The sequence below is a fragment of the Ranitomeya imitator genome, chromosome 2, assembly GCF_032444005.1.
Source record: "Ranitomeya imitator isolate aRanImi1 chromosome 2, aRanImi1.pri, whole genome shotgun sequence".
In the NCBI taxonomy this organism is placed as follows: Eukaryota; Metazoa; Chordata; class Amphibia; order Anura; family Dendrobatidae; genus Ranitomeya; species Ranitomeya imitator.
Window position 1 is genome coordinate 221,739,036 of NC_091283.1, and position 26,415 is coordinate 221,765,450.

The 26,415-nt window shown below is 48.6% G+C and overlaps 1 protein-coding gene across 1 annotated transcript in view; it reads right to left on the minus strand.

Annotated features, from left to right (window-relative positions):
• LOC138662742 (moesin) overlaps nt 1–26,415 on the minus strand; it is a 77,303-nt gene that overhangs the window by 17,938 nt on the left and 32,950 nt on the right. Inside the window, exons 2-4 of the mRNA XM_069748636.1 lie at nt 20,246–20,329; nt 3,819–3,914; nt 2,934–3,208 (exon numbers count right to left, since the gene is read on the minus strand). Coding sequence (XP_069604737.1) covers nt 2,934–3,208; nt 3,819–3,914; nt 20,246–20,329 — 455 coding nt within the window. The remainder of the gene's footprint in view (nt 1–2,933; nt 3,209–3,818; nt 3,915–20,245; nt 20,330–26,415) is intronic.

A 26,415-nucleotide genomic window follows, 5' to 3' on the forward strand; every position in this document is an offset into this window, starting at 1 on the left:
ATGTGTGCGGTGTGTACGTACCGTGCTGTATGTGCTGTAAGAAGAATGTGTGCGGTGTGTACGTACCGTGCTGTATGTGCTGTAAAGAGAATGTGTGCGGTGTGTATGTGCGGTGTGTATGTACCGTGCTGTATGTGCTGTAAGGAGAATGTGTGCGGTGTGTATGTACCGTGCTGTATGTGCTGTAAGGAGAATGTGTGCGGTGTGTATGTACCGTGCTGTATGTGCTGTAAGGAGAATGTGTGCGGTGTGTATGTACCGTGCTGTATGTGCTGTAAGGAGAATGTGTGCGGTGTGTATGTACCGTGATGTATGTGCTGTAAGGAGAATGTGTGCGGTGTGTATGTACCTCGCTGTATGTGCTGTAAGGAGAATGTGTGCGGTGTGTATGTACCGTGCTGTATGTGCTGTAAGGAGAATGTGTGCGGTGTGTATGTGCGGTGTGTATGTACCGTGCTGTATGTGCTGTAAGGAGAATGTGTGCGGTGTGTATGTACCGTGCTGTATGTGCTGTAAGGAGAATGTGTGCGGTGTGTATGTACCGTGATGTATGTGCTGTAAGGAGAATGTGTGCGGTGTGTATGTACCGTGCTGTATGTGCTGTAAGGAGAATGTGTGCGGTGTGTATGTACCGTGCTGTATGTGCTGTAAGGAGAATGTGTGCGGTGTGTATGTACCGTGATGTATGTGCTGTAAGGAGAATGTGTGCGGTGTGTATGTACCTCGATGTATGTGCTGTAAGGAGAATGTGTGCGGTGTGTATGTACCGTGATGTATGTGCTGTAAGGAGAATGTGTGCGGTGTGTATGTACCGTGCTGTATGTGCTGTAAGGAGAATGTGTGCGGTGTGTATGTACCGTGCTGTATGTGCTGTAAGGAGAATGTGTGCGGTGTGCATGTACCGTGCTGTATGTGCTGTAAGGAGAATGTGTGCGGTGTGTATGTACCTCGCTGTATGTGCTGTAAGGAGAATGTGTGCGGTGTGTATGTACCGTGCTGTATGTGCTGTAAGGAGAATGTGTGCGGTGTGTATGTACCGTGCTGTATGTGCTGTAAGGAGAATGTGTGCGGTGTGCATGTACCGTGCTGTATGTGCTGTAAGGAGAATGTGTGCGGTGTGTATGTACCTCGCTGTATGTGCTGTAAGGAGAATGTGTGCGGTGTGTACGTACCGTGCTGTATGAAGAATGTGTGCGGTGTGTACGTACCATGCTGTATGTGCTGTAATAAGAATGTGTGCGGTGTGTAAAAATCAACAAAAATGGTTTATGTGGTGAAGATTGTGCATCTCCAGTGTTGACACAGAGGATTGACTGCAGCCCTTTATCAGAGCGATGCCTCAGTACAGCAGGAATACAGGGCATTCCCATATTTAGCATTGATGGCGTACCCATGTAATCAGGAGTGGTGATAAGTACAGTGGTGACGTGTTTTCTTGCTTTCCTCTGATTATTCCATTCCTGGTTTTGGCTACAAATACTGCGGTAAGATACTGACTAAATACTGAAGGTGTGAATACGGCGCTAACCGCAGAATATCAATTCTTTCAGCGTTTTCGATTCATTGAATCAAATGAATAAAACCTGTATGACATCCGTGTATAATGTGTTTCCGGCCATCACACTTGCATCTGGAAAAAATGATGCAAAAAAGTCCTGTGTGACCGTAACATGTGGAACACTACGGGAAGGAGCCAACACACCATGTGCTCGGCTCCCAGACTGGCGCTGTTCTGGCCATGTTGGCGCTGTGTCTGCTGGCGCTCACTGCAGCCGGGTAACCGGACTATGAAGGCAGAAGTCCATCCGTGGCCCCTGACGGTCCGCTCTGTGGCTGCAGATAGCCGGCAGCCAAAAGGCTGAGGATCGGCTGCAGCCAAAAGGCTGAGGATCGGCTGCAGCCAAAAGGCTGAGGATCGGCTGCAGCCAAAAGGCTGAGGATCGGCTGCAGCACGCACAGCACAAGAAGGCAACAGACAGCGCCGAGATCACTGGGAAAGCAACAGTGACACAGGAGCATACAGGGGGTTTTATTTTACTTGAAACACTAACATTTCAGAAGGGGTCTTCTGGTAGTGGACCCCCCATTTCATGGGGAATTGTAGCCCTTTAACTAGCTCTGTGCTGAGAACTATTTCTTCTGTATATGACATGGCTCCGCATCAAGGAGAAGCTTCACAGCACTATTACACAGCGAGCCGAAAGCGGACATCACCATTACATCACATCTTCTAATCTCAGCGGGTGCAATGCAAAGCGGGCAGGACATGTGTTCCCCTCGTTTCAGTGGGAGCATCAGGACCTTGTCCCCAACCAGTCACTGCCATGGCTTAAAAGATGCAAAAGAAGCCTGATGAAATAACTGTTATTCTTAGACTCGTCACTTTTTTTTATAAAAAAATCCCTGAGTTTGCCGCTCTTTTCCATTTTACGCTGCGTCGCTCCATTGCAGAGATATTCATATTTGTATCATTTGGAGCACAGCTTGTGAAATCTCTGCTTATAGTACAAAGTGTGTTTCTTCAGTCTTCTCTAGCGGTGTGTGCCGTCATACCTACCTTTCAGACACTGCCAATCACAGTAATGGGAAGGAAGGGTTGAAATCGCACGCCCCTCCCCACCCCCAGAGAAGACCATGAAGAAATGCAATTTTAAAATTGCAAAGAAGAGATTTCACATATTGCTCTTCAGAAGAAACAATGGGAATATCTCTGCAATGGAGCAACGCAGCACAAAACGGAAAAGAGCGGCAGAATCAGGGGAGCTCCGGGAGTTCTACAAGGTACCGTCTATAACTCAAATATTTTGAGCTAGCGGCAGGTTCTCTAAGTGGAATGCCCGAGACTGAAACGGATGACCCATCCAAAGGGACCACCCAATCTTGCTTAAAATGATTACATTGGAAAGGTGTTAGAATCTCAAGAGTATCCTTACCTCTGAGGAAGCAGCTTGTCTTGGGACAAATAGCCCGGCTTTTGGACATCCTTGTTGAAGTCCCCATACTTGGCCTGCACAGCATATGAAGCCAGCAGCACTGCCGTCTCCGGAGGACAGTAAATATCGTCGTTCAGAATGCCTTCTTTTACTTGGAGAAAGAAGAGTCGCTGTGTGATATCTTGGATTAATTCCTCAGAAACGTCTTCGGGGTAGAATTTGGCACGAAACTTGAAAAGCAATGGACTATCTTTCCGTACATCCTGAGCAGTGACCTGAGGAAGAACCAGGGTTACATTTTAGAACAAGGCATAAAAAGAGCACAAAGTGCGCGACTTGTACATTGCAATGTTTTAAAGTCACTATTCCTTATTTTTTTTTTCTTGTGATATTCACTGCCATTTTTTTTCCTCAAATTCATCCAAATTGTACATGTGAACACGAATTTTGCACAAAATAAAAAAAAATTTGTTTTTATGTTTAACATGTTTTGTGACTTACAGCCAAACAGTAAAACAATAAAAATAGCATGTTCATTTAAAATGCTTCAGGCGTATGTAAAATCACTTCAGGAAGGGAACAGCACTTAGATTACACCAAAGTTGGAGACTTTATAAAAAGTTGCCATTGAGGATTCCCATAACCTTGCCCAGAATAGATCTGCAGCTGATAAAACGGATTTTACGAGAACTGCAGCAAGCAGCCCAGTAAGTGACATCACTGGGATCAGGGTTCCTGTCCCGACATCATGCTGCTCTCAGATGATGGAAATCAGCAGGCTTTTTTCAGCAGAGCACTGAAGGCTGACCTGAAATGACACCCAAGGCCACACAGAGGAGAACGCTACAAAGTGAAACCAGAAGAACAGAACAACGGAAGTGTTACCTTTTTGTTGAGCTTTAGCCATGTGGAGAAGCCCTTGGTGTCTTGGTACTGGAGCCCAAAGAACCAAACCTCACGAAGGCCAATGGTTTTCACAACCTAAGGAGAAAATAGAAAAAGATGTTCATGGAATCAGGTTTGTGTTTGGTGCTGCACCGACTGCCGGACGTGCGAGCGAGTCCTGTGTGGTATAATGAGCGCATGTCACTAATAACGGATCACTCCTGCTACGGACGGGTATTAGGTGACATTCCTGCACCACAGGTCAGTGCATGCGGAGACCGCGCTACAGCAGATAGAGAAATGTAACAGATCATTCATACAATTCCAGGAGAAAGGAGACGAGCCACATAATGCAGATTCAATGAAAACATGATATTGTACCTTTAAAGATGACTGGTCACTTGTGTTTAACACCTTGTAACAATCCCCGTGCTCCCCCGATTCTGACCGTCTTTTTTGTTTTGCGCTGCGTCGCTCTATTGCAGAAATATTCACATTTGTTGCATTTGGAGCTCAGTATGTGAAATCTTGGTTTGTAGTGCAACTAGGCATTTCTCTACAGTCTTCTCTGGCGATGTGCGCTTTCACCCCTCCTTACCAGATGCTGCCAATCACAGCTTGGCAGTGTCTGAAACTACTAGATTGCTGCCGAGAATTGATAACCAACATGTGGGGGAAAAAAAAGTCCAGTTGCAATACGAGCAGAGATTTCACATACTGCACTCCAAAAGCAATAAATGACATTATCTCTGCAATGGAGCGACGCAGCACAAAATGGAAAAGAGTGGCAGAATCAGAGGGTCTCAGGGATTCTTACAATGCATTCAAGTCCTCTGTAAATGGAGAACAGTATTCGTGAACAGTTAGTCTATGAGCTTCACTACATTTATATTTGTACTTGTAAAATTCTTTTATTACTGGGATGAAAAAAAATAACGTATCAATACTAAGAAACAGACAGCAAGCCCCCAAATAATCCCAGCATCGCCCCGTGACAACGCCGTACAACTGCGCAAAGCTTATGAGGTAAAAAAGAACAGAGGCAGCGCTGCAGCCGATCACCGCGCACACAACGCAGTGATACAGACCATGGCCACTCATGTCAGACATCAGTCCGTTCCTGGTATGCAGAGATTAAATCACTGTCAGATTCCCAATAAACCTTCCACAAAGAATGTCTGATGCAATAATCCTATAAAGTGCACCGCAGGGAGCGACAGTCAGCAACCACAAGCTGCGGCTCCACGCGGAGAATAACTGGCGGTGGTCCGGCCGCTCAGAAGACAACGCATGTAATGGAAAGAAACAATCTAAGATAAAACCGCTATCAGTCTGGTATCAGCAGTGCGACAGTCAGCAGCAGACAGCGAGCGAGCGCGCGCTCCACCACCGGGAAAACCTCCTGCGGGACAATAGTGCTGGCCCGTACCATGGTGGACCCTCCAATTACCAGCAACTGTCCAGGCCGGACCCCAAGCCCGGGGTGTATGTGGGATTTGTTGTATTTCAGCCATAAGAGAAAACTGGCAATAACGTTGGCACACTTTCTAGGTGACCTAGGGGCCCTTAGACGGCTTGTATACGAGCGCCCATTCCTCAGCACTGGCGCTGCCCACACTGGTCTGCAGGGCGAGTGTTGGAGAAGTGGAGCCTCACCACAAGTCTTACTAGTGTGGGGGGGGCAACATCCCAGGAGCGGGGCACACACAAATACCACAAAAGTAACATTTCTGTGCAACTCCACAATGTGCAAAAAATGTGGGACTTTTTTGAAGCGATTCACTTGCAGAATTGCTTTGATGAATTGGGGCCTAAATCTTATTAAAAGAAAAAGTTTCCAATCTTTAAAAAAAAATTATCGATCTTAATTTTTAAATGCCTTTTTAAAGGAAACTTGTTATCGCATTCATGTTGCCCACACCAAAGGCAGCAGGAATCTAATCCTGGCAGCGAGACTGCACAATTGCTCTGCAGATCCAGCCGGGGAGGACAAGAGTCCGGCACCACTAGGCCGACTCTTCCCAGCGCTGCTGCCGGTGATTGACAGGTCCCTCCCGTGTCTGTAAAAAGAGGCGTCACCCGGGCGGCATCACACGGATATAGAACATGAGTTTTCTCTGTAATGCTGGAGTATTACAGACAGACACCCCCGGCTTGTGAAGCCTGAACCCGGACCCCCTACACCGGTGTGCACAGCACATTCCCGGCTGAGCAGAAAAGATACAGTCAGGTTATTTCTCAATTATAATGGCTTCATTTAGAATCATTACAAAAAGATATAATTAAGGAATAAAGAATTATTATTGCTAGTAGTTTGCACGCTGCCCATTGCTTTACACGGCGGCGATGGTTGTATAGAACTGGACATCAACTGAGAGGAGCCAAAACACAAAGACAGATTACGGAATTAAAAAGACCTCTGTGCCAGTGAGCTCACTGACGGGTCTGCAGTAAACTCCTTCTGCAGCCGAAACTGCAATACAGAGGCTATGTATGGAAGGAAAAAACCAAAGTCCCCGAAAACATTGTATGAGGAGGTCAACAACTCACAGGATCAATACCAATCAATGAGCTGCGTGGAGCCCACCGATGCCGCACACACCGACAGAGCCCACCAATGCCGCACACACCGACAGAGCCCACCGATGCCGCACACACCGACAGAGCCCACCGATGCCGCACACACCGACAGAGCCCACCGATGCCGCACACACCGACAGAGCCCACCGATGCCGCACACACCGACAGAGCCCACCGATGCCGCACACACCGACAGAGCCCACCGATGCCGCACACACCGACAGAGCCCACCGATGCCGCACACACCGACAGAGCCCACCGATGCCGCACACACCGACAGAGCCCACCGATGCCGCACACACCGACAGAGCCCACCGATGCCGCACACACCGACAGAGCCCACCGATGCCGCACACACCGACAGAGCCCACCGATGCCGCACACACCGACAGAGCCCACCGATGCCGCACACACCGACAGAGCCCACCGATGCCGCACACACCGACAGAGCCCACCGATGCCAAACACACCGACAGAGCCCACCGATGCCGCACACACCGACAGAGCCCACCGATGCCGCACACACCGACAGAGCCCACCGATGCCGCACACACCGACAGAGCCCACCGATGCCGCACACACCGACAGAGCCCACCGATGCCAAACACACCGACAGAGCCCACCGATGCCGCACACACCGACAGAGCCCACCGATGCCGCACACACCGACAGAGCCCACCGATGCCGCACACACCGACAGAGCCCACCGATGCCGCACACACCGACAGAGCCCACCGATGCCAAACACACCGACAGAGCCCACCGATGCCAAACACACCGACAGAGCACATGAGAGCATTGATTTCGGCACACCACATTCTGAAATTTACCCGAAACTTGGCAAAACCCCACATTCTGCCACACCGTGCTCGCCCGGCCAGGTCACTACCAGTACTACATCTCGTGTGCCGCTGCGCTCAGCACCATCACACCCAGTCCGGCGCTCTATACACTGTGGGAACCGCGCATACAGAAGGGTCTACACAGGGAGGATTCGAGTTTGCAGGAAATTTGAGACATTCGTGGGGACAGCCGGGGCCATCACTTTGGGGCAAAGTATCCCACATTCCCCTCATGCACCCATACTACAGCCACGTGCACGGGCCGCAGGAACAGCAACTCAGCTTCATCAAGGATCAGCTTGGATTCAGGGTTTTGACACAAAGTTATAAACTCAGAGTGAATGGATAAATACAAAACCATGTGATAAACCGGCCGCGCAGACTCGTCCTCTGTCCCCAGTAGGTAGTAGAGGAATTAAATGATTCAGCCACGTGGCAGCAGATCACCACGAGGGACAACTGCAGCCCGGCCATGACACCGAGCTGACCGGAGAATAAGACTGACCGGGTCCCCTCCTCAGTGACCTAACTAGGGGGCTGAGGACGAGCAGACTGTCCGGGGCTAAATTATTGCAGAGTGGCCACAGTGTGTGTGTGTAGGGGGGGGGGGGGAGGGGGGAAAACAATCAGAGCGGCCAACGGGGGGCACACGGGCAGAGCAGCCAGAGGGTGAGGGGGCACACAGGCAGAGCGGCCGAAGGGCGGGGTGACGACTCTTGGGCAGAGCAAGCGGAGAGTGGGGGGGAAACACATGGGCACAGCAGCCGGAGAGGGGGGGACAAGGGCAGAGCGGCCGGAAAAGGGAGGAGGCACACACAGGCAGAGTAGCCGGAGGATGTGGACACGGTAACATAGCCTGAGACTTCCAGCACACGGCATACCATGCGGGGACGCGGTCTCTTACTCCTGGACACTAACATAGCCTGAGACTTCCAGCACACGGCATACCATGCAGGGACTCAGCCTCTTACTCCTGGACACAGTAACACAGCCTGAGGGTATGTTCACACGTTCAGGATTTCCATCCTTTTTTTTTCCTGACTGTTTTTTAAAAAACTGCAGCTCTTGGCAGAAAACGCAGGTCCTTTTTTTGGTCCTTTTTTGGTCCGTTTTTGATGCGTTTTTTGATGCGTTTTTTGATGCGTTTTTTTGATGCAGTTTTCTAGCCAGAGTCTGTGTGTTTTCTAGGAATTTTTTTAGGGTTAAAATGGCTGAAAATACCCTAACCCTACCCCTAACCCTACCCCTAACCCTAACCCTACCCCTAACCCTACCCCTAACCCTACCCCTAACCCTAACCCTACCCCTAACCCTACCCCTACCCCTATTCTAACCTTAGTGAAAAAAAAAAAAAAAAAAATTCTTTATTTTTTTTATTGTCCCTACCTATGGGGGTGACAAAGGGGGGGGGGGTGTGTCATTTACTATTTTTTTATTTTGATCACTGAGATAGGTTATATCTCAGTGATCAAAATGCACTTTGGAACGAATCTGCCGGCCGGCAGATTCGGCGGGCGCACTGCGCATGCGCCCGCCATTTTGCAAGATGGCGGCGCCCAGGGAGAAGACGGCCGGACGGACACCGGGACGCCGGGTGAGTATAAGGGGGGGAGATTAGGGCACGGGGGGGGGCATCGGAGCACTGGGGGGGGGGCATCGGAGCACTGGGGGGGGGCATCGGAGCACGGGGGGGCGGGATCGGAACACGGGGGGGGCAGCCACACTCCGCCCACGCACTTCCGCCCGCTCCCCGCACTTCCTGCTGCAGCGGTTCTGCACATCAAACCGCAGTAAAACCCGCAGATATATTTTTGATCTGCGGGTTTTACTGCGGTTTGGACCTCACAATGGAGGTCTATGGGTGCAGAACCGCTGCGGCTCCGGAAAAAGAATTGACATGCTCCTTCTTTTTTCCGGGAGCTATTCAGCGCGTCTTTTTTTTTACAATTTCCGGACCATGTGCACAGTGTGTCCTGTTTTCCATAGGGTACAGTGTACTGTACCCTGCATGGAAAACAGCTGCGGAACCGCAGCGGTAAAAAACGCACTGTGTGAACATGGCCTGAGAGTTCCAGCACACGGCATACCATGCGGGGACGCGGTTTCTTACTCCTGGACACGGTAACATAGCCTGAGACTTCCAGCACACGGCATACCATGCGGGGCCTCAGCCTCTTACTCCTGGACACTGTAACATAGCCTGAGACTTCCAGCACACGGCATACCATGCGGGGCCTCGGCCTCTTACTCCTGGACACGGTTACATAGCCTGAGACTTCCAGCACACGGCATACCATGCGGGGCCTCGGCCTCTTACTCCTGGACACGGTTACATAGCCTGAGACTTCCAGCACACGGCATACCATGCGGGGACGCGGCCTCTTACTCCTGGACACTGTTACATAGCCTGAGACTTCCAGCACACGGCATACCATGCGGGGACGCGGCCTCTTACTCCTGGACACGGTTACATAGCCTGAGACTTCCAGCACACGGCATACCATGCGGGGACGCGGCCTCTTACTCCTGGACACGGTTACATAGCCTGAGACTTCCAGCACACGGCATACCATGCGGGGACGCGGTTTCTTACTCCTGGACACGGTTACATAGCCTGAGACTTCCAGCACACGGCATACCATGCGGGGACGCGGCCTCTTACTCCTGGACACAGTAACATAGCCTGAGACTTCCAGCACACGGCATACCATGCGGGGCCTCGGCCTCTTACTCCTGGACACAGTAACATAGCCTGTTATGCCGTGTGCTGGAAGTCTCAGGCTATGTTACTGTGTCCAGGAGTAAGAGGCTGAGATAGAATGATAGAAGATAGAATGAAAATAAGCAACTTGGCAATTGCCCTGCTTTCCTGTCTATAACTTGAGAATATGCCTTTAATGGGCCCTTTATTACTCGCTTACCTCCCATGAATGAATGCCATCTGTAGCGCTGTGTTCTAGTAGTTCTCCAAAAGGAGATTGTACAGTGTTTGGTGTGGGATAATTTCCTCAGTTCCTCCGCACAGACACAGTAAGAACGCAGAAGGCAACTTATGCTGAATTACGAAAGCGACAACCACGATCTGTGACACGAGATCATTACAGATAAGCGGAGCATCTCCATTTAACCAATTCCATACAGGATTCCTTTACAGATAAACCGACCCTTTCAGCATATACTGCGATGGCTAGACGTGAGTGATGACCGCACCTGGCCGCCCACTGCTTGGCCTCATCGATTCTGGACTGTGAACATTAGTTTGTGATCCTCCTCACATACACATTACACTGTACTGCACAACTATAATTTACCAATGAAATATCCAATATCTCATCAGAAAATCACATTATTGACATTACATCTTTTTCATCATCCTGAAGTAACTGCACCGCGCAAAACGGGCTGCACCATAAACACCACAATAGGCAACAGCCAGAACCGGCCAGGACTACTCGCTACATGATGGCGGCTCTCCTGGAGATCACAGTGATCAGCAGATTACAGGGAAGGTCATCGTTAGTGACGGAAGGGTCTGTCTGCACGAAACAACGGCTTCAATACGAAACGGTCGGGAAGAAATGAAAGTGCTGGCAAGAAAGCCGGCAAATCCCGGATCACCGTGTGCTGTCTGTGTGACAGCTCTCCAGCGACCACACAGCGACGCTGCAGCGATCGGGATCGTTGTCTAGATCACTGCAGCGTCGCTAAATGTGACGGTACCTTTACTGTTTCGCCTCCTGGATCAGGTGTCCATCTTGTCTTTTTTCTTGTTTCTTTGTACAGGTTTTAAGCTCGCTTGGCCAGGTTCATCATTCATCATGGAATCTAATATTGTGAATCTCAAAAGTGTTTTCTGTACAGACTGGAACAGCATGATGTAAGGGCAGAAACCCCGATTCCAGCAATGTGTCACTTACTGGGCTGCCTGCTGCAGTTTTCTTAAAATCCCTGTTTTCTCTGCTGCACAACTAGCAGTTCTCTGAATGCTGAGCTTGGTATAACTTCGCCCAAACCACTGATTGGCATCTTTCTGCCTATGCACATTACACACAGAAAACAGCCAATTAGAGGTGGAGGCGGGGTTAGACAGAGCTCATAAATATGGAGAAATACAGGCAGCATGTTTACTAGTCCTCTAGTGATAAAATCAGTTTTTATAAGCAGGAGATTATCAAAACTACAGCAAGCTGCTGAGCAAGCGACATCGCTGGAATCAGGGTCTCTGACTCTACAGCATGCTGCTCTCAGATTAGGTAGCAAAACCTGGAGACATTTTCTTTAAATTGAAGGTACTGATAAGTTATTTCCTGTGATTTCAGACACATTTTCGGTGTCATGTGTATAGCTGAGAAATAACACTACTTCTGGCCACATGACTTACATCATTTTCCCCTCTGTAGGCCCTTTAATTAAGTTTTCTTTGATCTAGTGGGAGAAGGGCTGCTATATGTAGGACACAGATTCTTACACTTCTCTCTCTTTAGCACATGCTCACAAGTAGCAGAAGCAGCATTGAGGTGAATCCAGCAGCACTGGCTCGTGTGACTGTGAATCCAGCAGCACTGGCTCGTGTGACTGTGAATCCAGCAGCACTGGCTCGTGTGACTGTGAATCCAGCAGCACTGGCTCGTGTGACTGTGAATCCAGCAGCACTGGCTCGTGTGACTGTGAATCCAGCAGCACTGGCTCGTGTGACTGTGAATCCAGCAGCACTGGCTCGTGTGACTGTGAATCCAGCAGCACTGGCTCGTGTGACTGTGAATCCAGCAGCACTGGCTCGTGTGACTGTGAATCCAGCAGCACTGGCTCGTGTGACTGTGAATCCAGCAGCACTGGCTCGTGTGACTGTGAATCCAGCAGCACTGGCTCGTGTGACTGTGAATCCAGCAGCACTGGCTCGTGTGACTGTGAATCCAGCAGCACTGGCTCGTGTGACTGTGAATCCAGCAGCACTGGCTCGTGTGACTGTGAATCCAGCAGCACTGGCTCGTGTGACTGTGAATCCAGCAGCACTGGCTCGTGTGACTGTGAATCCAGCAGCACTGGCTCGTGTGACTGTGAATCCAGCAGGACTGACTCGTGTGACTGTGAATCCAGCAGTACTGACTCGTGTGACTGATTCCAGCAGTACTGACTCGTGTGACTGAATCCAGCTCTGGGATAAGCTGAATCCGTCACTATGTGCAGCATTATCTGCTGTGGTGTCTGTCTCTGCTTGTTTCCTCACTACTCCCCACACCTCCTTCTCGCCCTTTTCCATACACCATTATAGGAGATGTACGCGGACGCCTTATTGTGCTGTAGGTCTGTCTTGCTTTAACCAAGATAGATTTGAGCCGTTTTTCAGGAAGCAGAACGGAGGCAAAGAAGCCGCATCTCTGATTAGGTGCACAGTTGCTTGTAACAATGACTTCTGCAGTTTGCTGAAATGTCTGTGCCCATTTAATCTATTTACAAGATTTCACCCCCAGGCAGGAGCTGCACAGCAGCTGCAGGGTTTGCACTGTGAACTCTCCTGAATGAGAAGCCAGGGCCCACCAGAAGATTCCCCGGTTCTCTGGTGGGCCAGTCCACGAACTCATCTGGGTTTCCCTTTAAATTACGGTAACGTCGCTTATGCCGTTAGCCATTATTCCAGCACAACATCCCCACCGGAGGAAGAAGTCTAGGAGCGCTCCCAAATGCCCAACCTCCGCTTCTGATGCACTGGGGGAATCTATGGAGGACGACATCGTGCTGACATTTAGGGTCACATAAAACTTACATGGAAGAAGTGATCATTCTGCAATTGCAGAATAGGCGCAGGGACATCTATTTTAAGAAGAAGGCGGCCATTAGGAGGTCTAATCTACAACCGCCAGACAGACAGAATTAGAAACCCTGACAACCCCACCCAGACTGAAGCACACGGGGAATTTGGCAGTCGGAACTCCTGCTAAGGGAACAGTTAATAAGTCCCATTCTTCATCCCGTCTGCCAGGAGGCAACACCCAGTCCTTCCCGGCCGTCCTACAGAGCAGGCTGCATCCAGCGCTGGAGGCCGCACAGAGCTACGTACGGCAGCCGTGGAAATCCGCTTCTGTTCGGGCTGAAATCTGGCTTAGAACGACAATTACTAGAAGGAAAAACTGATTGTCTGCCTTAGGCTATGTGCACACGTTGCAGATTAGTCTTAGGAAATTCTGGTGCAGATTCTGCCTCTCTTGGCAGAAAATGCACCTGTGCATTTGTCGCGTTTTGTGTGCGGTTCCACAGCGCTTTTTTTTTCCCGGATTTGCTGCGTTTTTTACCCCTGCGGTTTTCTATAATGGAATGGGTACAAAAACGCTGCAGATTCGCAAAAAAAGAAGTGACATGCTACTTTTAAACCGCAGCGTTTCCACAGCGGATTCTCCGCAAAGTGTGCACAGCATTTTTTTTCTCATTGATTTACATTGTACGTGCGGATCTGCAGAGTTTCTGCACCGCAAAAAATGCTGCGGATCCGCAGGGAATCCGCAACGTCTGCACTTACCCTTACTGTGAAAACATACAGATCTGGCCGTATAGAATGGCACCGAACCTGCCAGAAATTCTCCATAATCCACAAGTCCTGAAAGTCAGGAAGCAGGAGGACCGCGTGTACCGGGGACACGTCAACCAGCGAGATCAACGCCATACTGTCAGATTCAACCCAGGGATACACACACACCGCGTCTGGGGGCAACAACGCCATACCATCACATACAACCCAGGGATACACATACTGCGTCTGGGGGCAACAACGCCATACCATCACATACAACCCTGGGATACACACACACACACCGCGTCTGGGGGCAACAACACCATACCGTCACACACACCACATCTGGGGGCAACAACGCCATACCATCACATACAACCCAGGGATACACACACCACATCTGGGGGCAACAACACCATACCATCACATACAACCCAGGGATACACACACCACATCTGGGGGCAACACCATACCATCACATACAAGCCAGGGATACACACCACATCTGGGGGCAACAACGCCATACCATCACATACAACCCAGGGATACACACACCACATCTGGGGGCAACAACGCCATACCATCACATACAACCCAGGGATACACACACCACATCTGGGGGCAACAACACCATACCATCACATACAACCCAGGGATACACACACCACATCTGGGGGCAACACCATACCATCACATACAAGCCAGGGATACACACCACATCTGGGGGCAACAACGCCATACCATCACATACAACCCAGGGATACACACACCACATCTGGGGGCAACAACGCCATACCATCACATACAACCCAGGGATACACACCACATCTGGGGGCAACAACACCATACCATCACATACAACCCAGGGATACACACACCACATCTGGGGGCAACAACACCATACCATCACATACAACTCAGGGATACACACACCACATCTGGGGGCAACAACGCCATACCGTCACATACAACCCAGGGATACACACACACCGCGTCTGGGGCAACAACGCCATACCATCACATACAACCCAGGGATACACACACCGCGTCTGGGGGGCAACAACGCCATACCATCACATACAACCCAGGGATACACACACCGCGTCTGGGGGCAACAACGCCATACCATCACATACAACCCAGGGATACACACACACCACATCTGGGGGCAACACCATACCGTCACATACAAGCCAGGGATACACACCACATCTGGGGGCAACACCATACCATCACATACAACCCAGGGATACACACACCACATCTGGGGGCAAAAACGCCATACCATCACATACAACCCAGGGAAACACACCGCGTCTGGGGGCAACAACGCTATACCGTCACATACCGCCCAGGGATACACACACCGCGTCTGAGGGCAACAACGCCATACCATCACATACAACCCAGGGATACACACACACCACATCTGGGGGCAACACCATACCGTCACATACAAGCCAGGGATACACACCACATCTGGGGGCAACACCATACCATCACATACAACCCAGGGATACACACACCACATCTGGGGGCAAAAACGCCATACCATCACATACAACCCAGGGAAACACACCGCGTCTGGGGGCAACAACGCTATACCGTCACATACCGCCCAGGGATACACACACCGCGTCTGAGGGCAACAATGCCATACCATCACATACAACATAACCCAGGGAAACACACACCGCGTCTGGGGCAACAACGCCATACCATCACATACTACTCAGGGATACACACACCGCATCTGGGGGCAACAATGCTATACCGTCACATACAACCCAGGGATACACACACACACCGCGTCTGGGGCAACAACGCCATACCGTCAGATACAATCCAGGGATACACGCACACCGTGTCTGGGGGCAAATGTTAGTGTTCAGCAAGAAGCGAATTATCACATTATCTTTATATAAGTGAAGAAAACAAAGAACAATAACATGTTAATAGTCTCCATGGGAGAAGCTGCGATCATCCGATTGCCTCTGCTACAAACAGGCGATGATGATCAGATCACCTGTGTGTGGCAGAAATGCTCACTTCCTATGAGCGCCGACCACCAGGCATTGGGCAATGAAAACGAAGAGTTACATTTTTGCAATAAATGTAGTTTTAATCCCAGGTTTCTAATTGTCAAAAGGGCTAATAGGAGAAGATGGACCACAAAATGTGTTACACAATTTCTCCTGAGTTCACCGATACTCCATATCTGGTCAAAAACTAGTTATGAGGCGCAGTGCAAAGCTCAGAAGCGAAGAGGCGCCATGTTGCAGTTCAGATTTTGCTGGAACGGTTGAGGGTGCCATGTCACAGTGGCAGAGCCCCTGAGGGGCCAGAACAGCAGAACCCCCCATAAGTGACCCCATGTTACAATATGCACTCCACAATGAATTCATCTGGTGGTGCAGTGATCATACTGACACCACATGGGCCTCACAGGATTTTATACCATTGAACGGTGAACAGATTTTACATTTTCACCAGAGGAAATAGCTAAAACTGACCATATCTTGTCACAGAATTTATTGTGAACAGGGCAGTACCCCATATGTGGCAGTACTATACTGCTTGGCCACACGGTGAGGCTTGGGATGGAAGGAGCGCTATTTGACTCTTGTACAACACATTTTCGTTGTATAGTTTGCGGACTCCATATACAGAGCACTTACCGTATATACTCTAGTATAAGCTAAGATTTTCAGCCCATTTTTTAGGCTAAAAGTGCCCCTCAGCTTATACGGGAGTCATTGTCCCAGGGGTGGCGGGGGAGCGGCAGGAGTGGCGGCTGTCATCACATATTCACCCCCTCCCGGCGCGGTCTCTGCACGTCTCTGCTTCTCCGATGGTCTACGGCGCGCGCCGGCAGCTTGTTCAGGTGTACAGCGGTCACGTGGTACCGCTCATTATAGTAATGAATATGGACACGCCTCCACTCCCATAGGTGTAGAGCGCATATTCATTACTTTAATGAGCAGTACCATGTGACCGCTGAACACCTGAACAAGCTGCCGGCGCGCATCGGAGAAGCAGGGACTTACTGAGACCGCGCCAGGAGGGGGTGAGTGAGCCATGTGATATTCATCTGTCCCCATTTCACCGCCGCGCTGTGTCTTCTGATTCCTCTGGTTGTGGTGTTCAGGTCAGAGGGCGTGATGACGTGTTTAGTGCACTCCCTCTGCCTGAACAATCACTGCAGAGACCCGGAAGACACAGCGGCGCACGGCGGTGGAACGGGGACAGGTGAATATTGCGCCGGTGTCTCCGCCTGCTCAGGACACCGGCACTCGGTGCCCAGCGATGAGAGCGGAGTATGTCATTTGGTTTTTTCGCAGCAGCATATTGGGTATATTCTATGGAGCATCTTATGGGGCCATCAACCTTTATGGAGCATTATAAGGGGCATATTTTATGGAGCATCTTATGGGGCCATCAACCTTTATGGAGCATTATATGGGGCATATTATTCAATGGAGCATCTTATGGGGCCATTATTATTCTTTGTGCAGCATTATATGGGGCATATTTTGTATGGAGCATCTTAGGGGGCTCCTGATTCAATATGGATATTCAAAAACATTTAACCTACTGATGTCTCAATTTTACTTTTATAGGTAAAATTTTTATTTTTGAAAATGGGAATAGAAACTAATGAATATGAATATGAATATGTTTAATTCGTTAATTCGTTGACACTAGGACTCAATTTAACACCTGGATTTAGGAGTCACTACATGGATACAATTCACACCTCCACCTGACATACTCCAGATAACTAAGAACATTGTTCCCATTACCTCTCCATTTGTAAGAAAATGCCCAATTTGATTATCTTGGCTTATGTATGGACTCATCACACTTCCCACCCTTTAACAAGTGTCCTGCTGTACTGTTCTTTAAATATTGTGCTTGTTTCTTATTAATCTATCTGTAATCCTGCCTGAAGAAGGAGCCTCTGTGCTCTGAAAGCTTGCAAACATTTTCTGGTTAGCCAATAAAGGTATCACTCCCAGAATACTTCTGTCATCATTGGGCAGAAAAGCATTCACACCAGTAGCTGCTGAATTTCCCACGCTAGGCTTATACTCGAGTCAAAACGTTTTCCCAGTTTTTTCTGGCAAAATTAGGGGTCTCTGCTTATACTCGAGTATATACGTTAATTGTCCGAGGAGCAGAATCCCCCTTCAACTAACTCCAACTTGGAAGTTAAACCCCTCTGGGAAGTTATCTACAGGTGTAGTAATTATTTGACTCCTTGGGCATTTTCCATATACAGGCAGCGGTGGATATTGCCGAGTAAATTGCAAACTGCCGTTGTAGTGACCAGTACGTCGTAGTACCCGTACATTGTGCCCAGCTTGTTCTTCTGGAAACATGCACTTGTAAATTAAGTGGGATCTCTTCACTATGTTCATGCCAAACGTGTGGACGCTAACTGTGGTCTAGGCACACTGGAGCTCAGGAAGGCGGCATTTGAACTTCAGAGCAACAGATTTTGCTGGATTTCTTTGGGGGTGGGGTGGAGGTAAGGAGTCATAGCGCTTTTCTAGAGACTTTATACTACCAGTAACATGTAAGCCCCCTATATTTCTGTTAGCAGATGACGGATCTGAATGGAGACTTGTTTTTGTGCGTTCTCCGCTGAGCACTTACATCTAGGTTTTCATCTAAATTAACAAGATACGTGATTCAGATGAAACCTTCGAGGGATCCATTCACTATAATGAGGCAGCAGAGTTACTCTGGACTCTGACTGGCCTCTGTTCAGCTGTGAGTTGGTCGTGCATTGTTTACTGTCACACATTGGCTGGGCAGTGAGTTGGTCTGGCATTGTTTACTATCACACATTGGCTGGGCAGTGATTTGGTTGGGCATTGTTTACTGTCACACATTGGTAGGGCTGTGAGTTGGTTGGGCATTGTTTACTATCACACATTGGCAGGGCATTGAGTTGGTTGGGCATTGTACACTTGCACACATTGGCAGGGCTGTGAGTTGGTCGGGCATTGTTTATCACACATTGGCTGGGCAGTGAGTTGGTCGGGCATTGCATACATTGGCAGGGCTGTGATTTGGTCGGGCATTGTTTACTATCACACATTGGCAGGGCACCGAGTTGGTCAGGCATTGTTTACTATCACACATTGGCTGGCCAGTGAGTTGGTCGGGCATTGTACACATTGGCAGGGCTGAGAGTTGGTCGGGCATTGTTTACTATTACACATTGGTAGGGCTGTGAGTTGGTCGGGCATTGTACACTTGCACACATTGGTAGGGCAGTGAGTTGGTCGGGCATTGTTTACTATCACACATTGGTAGGACAGCGAGTTGGTCGGGCATTGTACACTTGCACACATTGGTAGGGCTGTTAGTTGGTCGGGCATTGTTTACTATCACACATTGGCAGGGCTGTGAGTTGGTCGGGCATTGTTTACTATCACACATTGGTAGAGGACTGTGAGTTGGTCGAGCATTGTACACTTGCACACATTGGCAGGGCTGTGAGTTGGTCGGGCATTGTACACTTGCACACATTGGCAGGGCTGTGAGTTGGTCGGGCATTGTACACTTGCATACATTAGTAGGGCACCGAGTTGGTCGGGCTTTCTTTGCTTTAACACATCACTAAATTAAACTGTAATAATACTGACACTGCGCTCTTATAAGGGACACAATATTATGGTTTAAACTTAAGAAGAAAAAAAAAAAAAAATATCACAAAAATAAATGGGTTTCATATCCTGTTCTATCTGTTTTCTTCAATAAATGCCGCAAAAACCGATGTCAATGTTGTTTTTGCTGATTTTGCACTCGTTGCTTTCTATGGGTAAAAACGCTGAAAGAAGTGACCAGCTGCAGTTTTCCAATTCAGTCAGGAAAATAAAAACAAAAAAGCAATGTGTGAACACAACCTTATGTTCGGTGAAAGCACGGTCATCCAATATTTATATTTATTATGCTTTATTGGCTAAAAAAATTCTGAATAAAACCTCCTCACCACTTTGTGACATCAGTGGAGCCGGACTTTGCTTGACTTGCTGTAGTTTTTAATTGCAGCATTTTAGAGAACATATAACTTGTTGATCGCTTGTTATTCTAATTATTGGGGCGAGCTGCTCTGATTAAAAAAAAAAAAAAAAAAAAAAAAAAAAAATCATGTGAAGCTTTAATTGTGTTTTTTCATGAACTCATGACTTTTTTGTTCTGAACAGCCACTATTTTTCAGACAGTTTCCACTAAATAATTTGGCCAAATTGCCTTTTTCTCCAGAAATGTTTTATGTCTTCACATACATGCATTAAAGTAAGCAAAGCAGAGCTTAGAGATCCTGAAAAACGCAGAAAAAACGCAGCAAGAAAATGCGTTTTATCTGCATGTTGTTTACTGCCAAAAGATCACGCTTTGGCTGCAGAAAAAAAAAGCAGTAAAAAAAATCAACGTGTGAACACAGTCCTATGGTTAACTTATTACTCTGCAATAAATCTCTTACTTACTTGATCAAAGAGTTGTTTTCCAGTGGTGTTGGGCTGGATGGCGAACTCCAGCTCTGCGTCCATCGTGGTCACACGTACGCTGATCTGCAAGACACACGATTGCTCAGGATTAGCCGGTGAGTGGACGTTTCCTTGGAAAGTGCTCTATTGAGCTTTATGTATCTAATACTACATCACAGAATGGACAATATCGGGTACATTCCGCTAAATCATGGAAGGTAGGTTTTTCATTCCGTTCCTACAGATATAAAAGCTCCGGTCCATCATCAGTCTGCCTTTACCAACATTTGTTAATAAATGTCAGCCATAATCATCAACAGTAACAGAAATAAACACGTGAAATACATTACTCTGTGTGTAATGACTCTATAGAATGTACGAGTTTCACTTTTTGTATTGAGGAACTGAAATAAATGAGCTGTTTGATATTCTAATGTAGTGAGAAGCACTTGCACTTGACCATCTGGCATCTAATGGAAGAGTCTGCGTTTGTGGACTACCAGGACAACGTTCCCTGCCTGCCTACCTTGTGCTGGGGGAGACATACATGACATGGTTAACATCTCTTCATTTCAGTGAAGGGAGACCTTAATGTTTAAGCATTTTGGATAATTTTAGCTTCCAACTTTATGATAACAGTTTGGGGGGCTGGGTGGGCCTTTTCTTCATTGCAGCAAGACTGTGTCCCAGTGACAAGGCAAGGTCCTTCAATGCATGGTTGGGCGAGTGGTGTAAAATCCTGACCTCAACCCCATCAAACACCTTTGTGATGAGCGGGCACACAGATTGTGACCCTCTCCCCAGCCCTCTGGTGCAACATCAGTGTCTGACCTCACATATGTTCAGCACCACTAAAATCTTATAGAACGCCTCCAGAGGGGAGGAAGCAGTTAGGGAAACCAACCCTATATTAAGGTCTGTGGACCTCGGATGGGAGGTCATAAAAGCTCTTGTAGGTGTCACAATATCACATATCACAATACTTTGGTCCATTTAGTATGTTAAATCTTATTTACATCCAATTTAATTTAAAGCAAAAAAGACATAAGACGATCCACGTTCCAGCACTGGATGAAGCAGCCATGTCCCACCTTTCAATGTGTCCACGAAGCAGCCATGTCCCACCTTACACTGTGTCCACAAAGCAGCCATGTCCCATCTTACAATGTGTCCACAAAGCAGCCATGTCCCATCTTACAATGTGTCCACAAAGCAGCCATGTCCCATCTTACAATGTGTCCACAAAGCAGCCATGTCCCATCTTACAATGTGTCCACGAAGCAGCCATGTCTCACCTTACAATATGTCCACAAAGCAGCCATGTCCCACCTTACACTGTGTCCACGAAGCTGCCATGTCCCACCTTACAATGTGTCCACGAAGCAGCCATGTCCCACCTTACACTGTGTCCATGAAGCAGCCATGTCCCACCTTACACTGTGTCCATGAAGCTGCCATGTCCCACCTTACAATGTGTCCACGAAGCTGCCATGTCCCACCTTACAATGTGTCCACAAAGCAGCCATGTCCCACCTTACAATGTGTCCACAAAGCAGCCATGTCCCACCTTACAATGTGTCTCTCAGACCTTCTGCTCCAGGAGTGTGACAATCAGAGGAGTTCACAGGATGTAGCACAGACTGATCGACCCAACAAACTCCTAGGTTTATCAGATGTTCGGCCAGGTGCACACGATCCAGGACTAGCCACGCTTTGAATGTAGCCAAAGCGCTGCCATCTATTGAACGCAGGTGAATTCTTTGACCACTACATTCTATGTAGAAAGAAAGAAGTACTATGGTCTGGAAAGACGCGCCGCATGTCAGGGTCCACGGGTGATCCGCGGGCGTCTGTGCACACATAGTGGGCACGGGGTTTCTTGAAATCCCACCCACTACATTGTAACATCTGGCCGCTGCGGGTTTGACGGTGCATAGGTACACAGCGTCCAAGACGCAGCAACTCCGGATCGTGTGCACATAGACTTATAGGTGCAGAAAGCTGAACTGTCGGTTCTAGACTCTCCCGCATTGATAATGCAACACAGGACAAGTTGTGGAGTTATCGAAATCACCGGACCGACAGTCATCACATTGTGCTACGAGTCTGACGATAGGTGTCCATTGACCTCAATCCACCGCTCTTAAAGGCTAAAAGGGTGCAGAACAAGACCGTAATGGAGGTCTATCCTCCACAGCGATGAGAAATGGTTTTGACTTGAACGCAATGACAGATTTGTCTGGAGACCACATGGACAACGCATGAAAAACCTTTGCGAGGTAATGAGAGCATGTTCCAGGCCGCACATTGCTGGTATATATGGAGCCACCTGCGCGGCCTAGGCGAGCTACCATTGCCTGCAGCGGAACCAGTCTCGTCCCCCATCGAGTGCATCGGGGACATCATTGGTCGCCAACTGCAAAGGAGCTGCCAACTGTGGATTCTGATGATTCCCCCAAGTGCACTCAGTGTGGGGATATTTGCACACGGGGCTCATACTACCCTCAAAAAGGGTAATATCTCAGTAACATGAGCACCCATCCTGTGATTTTCATCATTGCACAACTTCCCAATCTTTGTGTTGTAGTTTCTATGTTCGGGAGTTTATGTCCGCCACATGAGACTAGGGATCTCCGGAATCTGACCTCCACTAATGAAAAATTCTGGCTCGTCTCTATGGCATGGCCAAAGTTCTGTGAAAGGAGATAGGGTACCGTCACACTGAAACGACGCTGCAGCGATACGACAACGATGTCGATCGCTGCAGCGTCGCTGTGTGGTCACTGGAGAGCTGTCAGACAGCTCTCCAGCGACCAACGATCCCGAAGTCCCCTGGTAACCAGGGTAAACATCGGGTTACTAAGCGCAGGGCCGCGCTTAATAACCCGATGTTTACCCTGGTTACCAGCGTAAACGTAAAAAAAACAAACATTACATACTTACATTCCGTGTCTGTCCTCCGGCGCTGTGCTTTCCTCTGCACTGTCAGCGCTGGTCAGCCGTAAAGCAGAGCGGTGACGTCACCGCTGTGCTTTCTGGCTGGTCGGCGCTGACACAGGATGCAGGAGGAGTGCAGAGAAGCAGAGCGCCGGGGACAGACAGCTGAAGGTAAGTATGTAGTGTTTGTTTTTTTTACGTTTACGCTGGTAACCAGGGTAAACATCGGGTTAATAAGTGCGGCCCTGCGCTTAGTAACCCGATGTTTACCCTGGTTACCAGTGAAGACATCGTTGAATCGGCGTCACACACGCCGATTCAGCGATGACAGCGGGAGATCCAGCGACGAAATAAAGTTTCAGACGATCTGCTACGACGTACGATTCTCAGCGGGGTCCGTGATCGCAGTAGCGTGTCAGACACAGCGAGATCGTAACGATATCGCTGGAACGTCATGGATCGTGCCGTCCTAGCGATCAAAGTGCCACTGTGTGACTGTACCCTTACACTTTAAATAGCTCTTGATACACATATATGGCACTTATCTTGGAAGATAATATATTAAGGTATGTGCTCAGGATGCTGTAATAAGCCAAAAAAAGGAAGATAACGCACAGCAATGTAAGAGCGATATGGCTGTGCTCATGCTCAGTCTTTTATCTCCTTTACACTTTGGGGTTCAGAAACCATGAAGCAGTAAAGAAAAAAGCAGCAAGTACATTCTAGAGACAGCTTCATTTGGAAACACTTTATAGTTGAAAGTATAGGAAAAAGATGGCGGTGACGAAGCTGCCATAAAAGAACGATGGCAAAAACGCCAACACGTCTTCAGGAGAAAGACCTCAACTTTTACATGAAGCGTCATCACTTTGGAAAACCTAGGCGGATGAGGCTCCAGATGGATTCAGGCTAGAGGGCAGCAGGCGCCAGGGCAACAGCAGGCGCCAGGGCACATCGCTCAACAATCTTCGATGCTCACACTAACGAGGTATACGGCAAGATAGAGTAATGGAGATAATGGGCATGCCAGCATACACTATGAAGCCAACATTCATAGAAGCGATTGTAATCCTGACCGTACCTACTATTGAATGTGTTGGTGGACCTGCTCCTCAGTGTCCTCCTCCTTCCCTTCTGGGACATTACATCATAGATGACGCGGCATGCTGCTCATGGCCTCTAGTAAACCGGCCCCCCAATTGCATCTCCTTCATCTCCTTCCATGTAGCCTGAGGACTGGTGGGCACAGCGAGCCCCTGCCAGGCTACAGTTATTTTATCTGAGCTCTTTCTGCCCTTCTCCTCCCATTCCACTCTGGATCCATGCCTTCTAATTTCACAGCTTCTTTATTACACAGTCTTTGCTTCCCACCTTCCAGGACATGCCATAAAAAAGCTGCAAATATAGGCTGCGATCCCCTGCAGAACAGGACATGAGCGTGCGTTATGTGTCGGGCAGGGGCAGAAGCCATGAGCTCACACAGAAGGACTGTGGTAGCCTGGCAGCGGTTGGCCATTTCCAGGGTCTTGGACTGCATGGAAGGAGATGTGATCACGTGATGTTCCAGGAGGGTTTGGGAGCACGGAGTCGATCGACCCTCACATTCAATAGTAGGCAGTGTCCGGGTTAGAAGTGACACTGTGGATGCTAGCTTTATAGTCTATATGGGTCCATTAACACTGTCTCCCCGGAGAAGCCCTTTCAGAATGGATGGAGTGGCGTGGCGGTACAAATGACCGACCTCTGCTCCATTCAGCCGGGGCTCTTCAGAGCATCGAATATATTGGGATTGGTGGGGGCCATTGTTGTTGGACCCCCAGAGGTTGGAAAGTTATCACTTACCATGTTTATAGAGAATCAGTCAGTAGGATCACCCCAATCTGTCTATATGGGCATGTAGCTCATGAGAAAACTACATAAAGTTCCAGTGAGCAATGTCGGGGCCATAGACGGGAAGTGGAAAGCACATTTCACCACATGTCAGGTACGGCCAGGTGCACCACGCAAGATATTAGGCAGAGAAGTGGAAAGAATCAGAAGAGCTGTCCAAGAACCAAGGAGAGCGACAAAGACATGAGCAGGTACAAGTGCTGCAACCTCCATGCAGGCTCCGCACGCAACCTCCATGGCCTGCACAAACGCTCACCACGCGACCTCCATGGCCTGCACGCACGCTCACCACGCGACCTCCATGGCCTGCACGCACGCTCACCACGCAAGACTCCACTGCTGAACAAAATGTATGTTCAAGTGCATTTAGAGTTTGCTCAACAACATTAGACAAGTCTATAAAATACCGGTAATGGGAGAATATAGTTTGGTCAGATGAGACAAAAAATTAAACACAATGGATGCCATAATACACACAGTGTTTGGAGGCCAAAAGGCACTGCATATCACCCCCCACAAAACACCATACCAACAATGAAGTTTGAAGGTGGGAACTGCTCGGTGTGACTGTTTCAGCTTATGGCACTGGCAAATTCATATAATTGAAGGATGAATGGACAAATGTGCTGAGACATTCTTAATAAAAATCTGCTGTTATCTGCCAGGATGATGAAGATGAAACAAGGGTGGACATTTCAGCAAGACCATGATTTCAAACACACGGCCAAGGATTTCAAACACACGGCCAAGGAGACTCAACTGGTTTCAGAGAGAAATAAAATAAAGCTGCTGGAATGGCCGAGCCGCTCACCGGACCTGAATCCAATAGGAAATGTGTGGAAGGAGCTAAAGCTTAGAGTCACAGAAGGATGTGGAGAGTGTTTGTGTGGAAGAATGGGCCAGAATCACACCTGAGCAATGCCTGCGACTAGTTTCCCCATACAGGAGGAGCCTTGAAGCATCATCACCAATAAAGGCTTTTTGCACGAAGTAAATTTCAGTGAGTGTGTAATACTTTTTCCCGGTGTCATTTCTCATTATTACACAGCTTATGGATACCTATGGTGATGTCTTTGCCTGTGTGGATCGGATGGGTTGTTACCGCCATCTGGTTAGAATTTCCTGTCAATCGAACCTTTAGAAATATATTTACTTAGAAAATTGGTGACGTGTTCAATACTTATTTCACCCTCTGAATAGAATTTAAAAAAAAAATAGAAAAATAACAAGTCCCAAATCACCAAACTGCTTGAGGCTGTGTAATGGAGCCCATCCCCTCCTCCACCTGTGGCAGAGTGTGAGGAAGCCTGGTACAGCCAGCGGCAGCTGCATTCCTGAGGCCT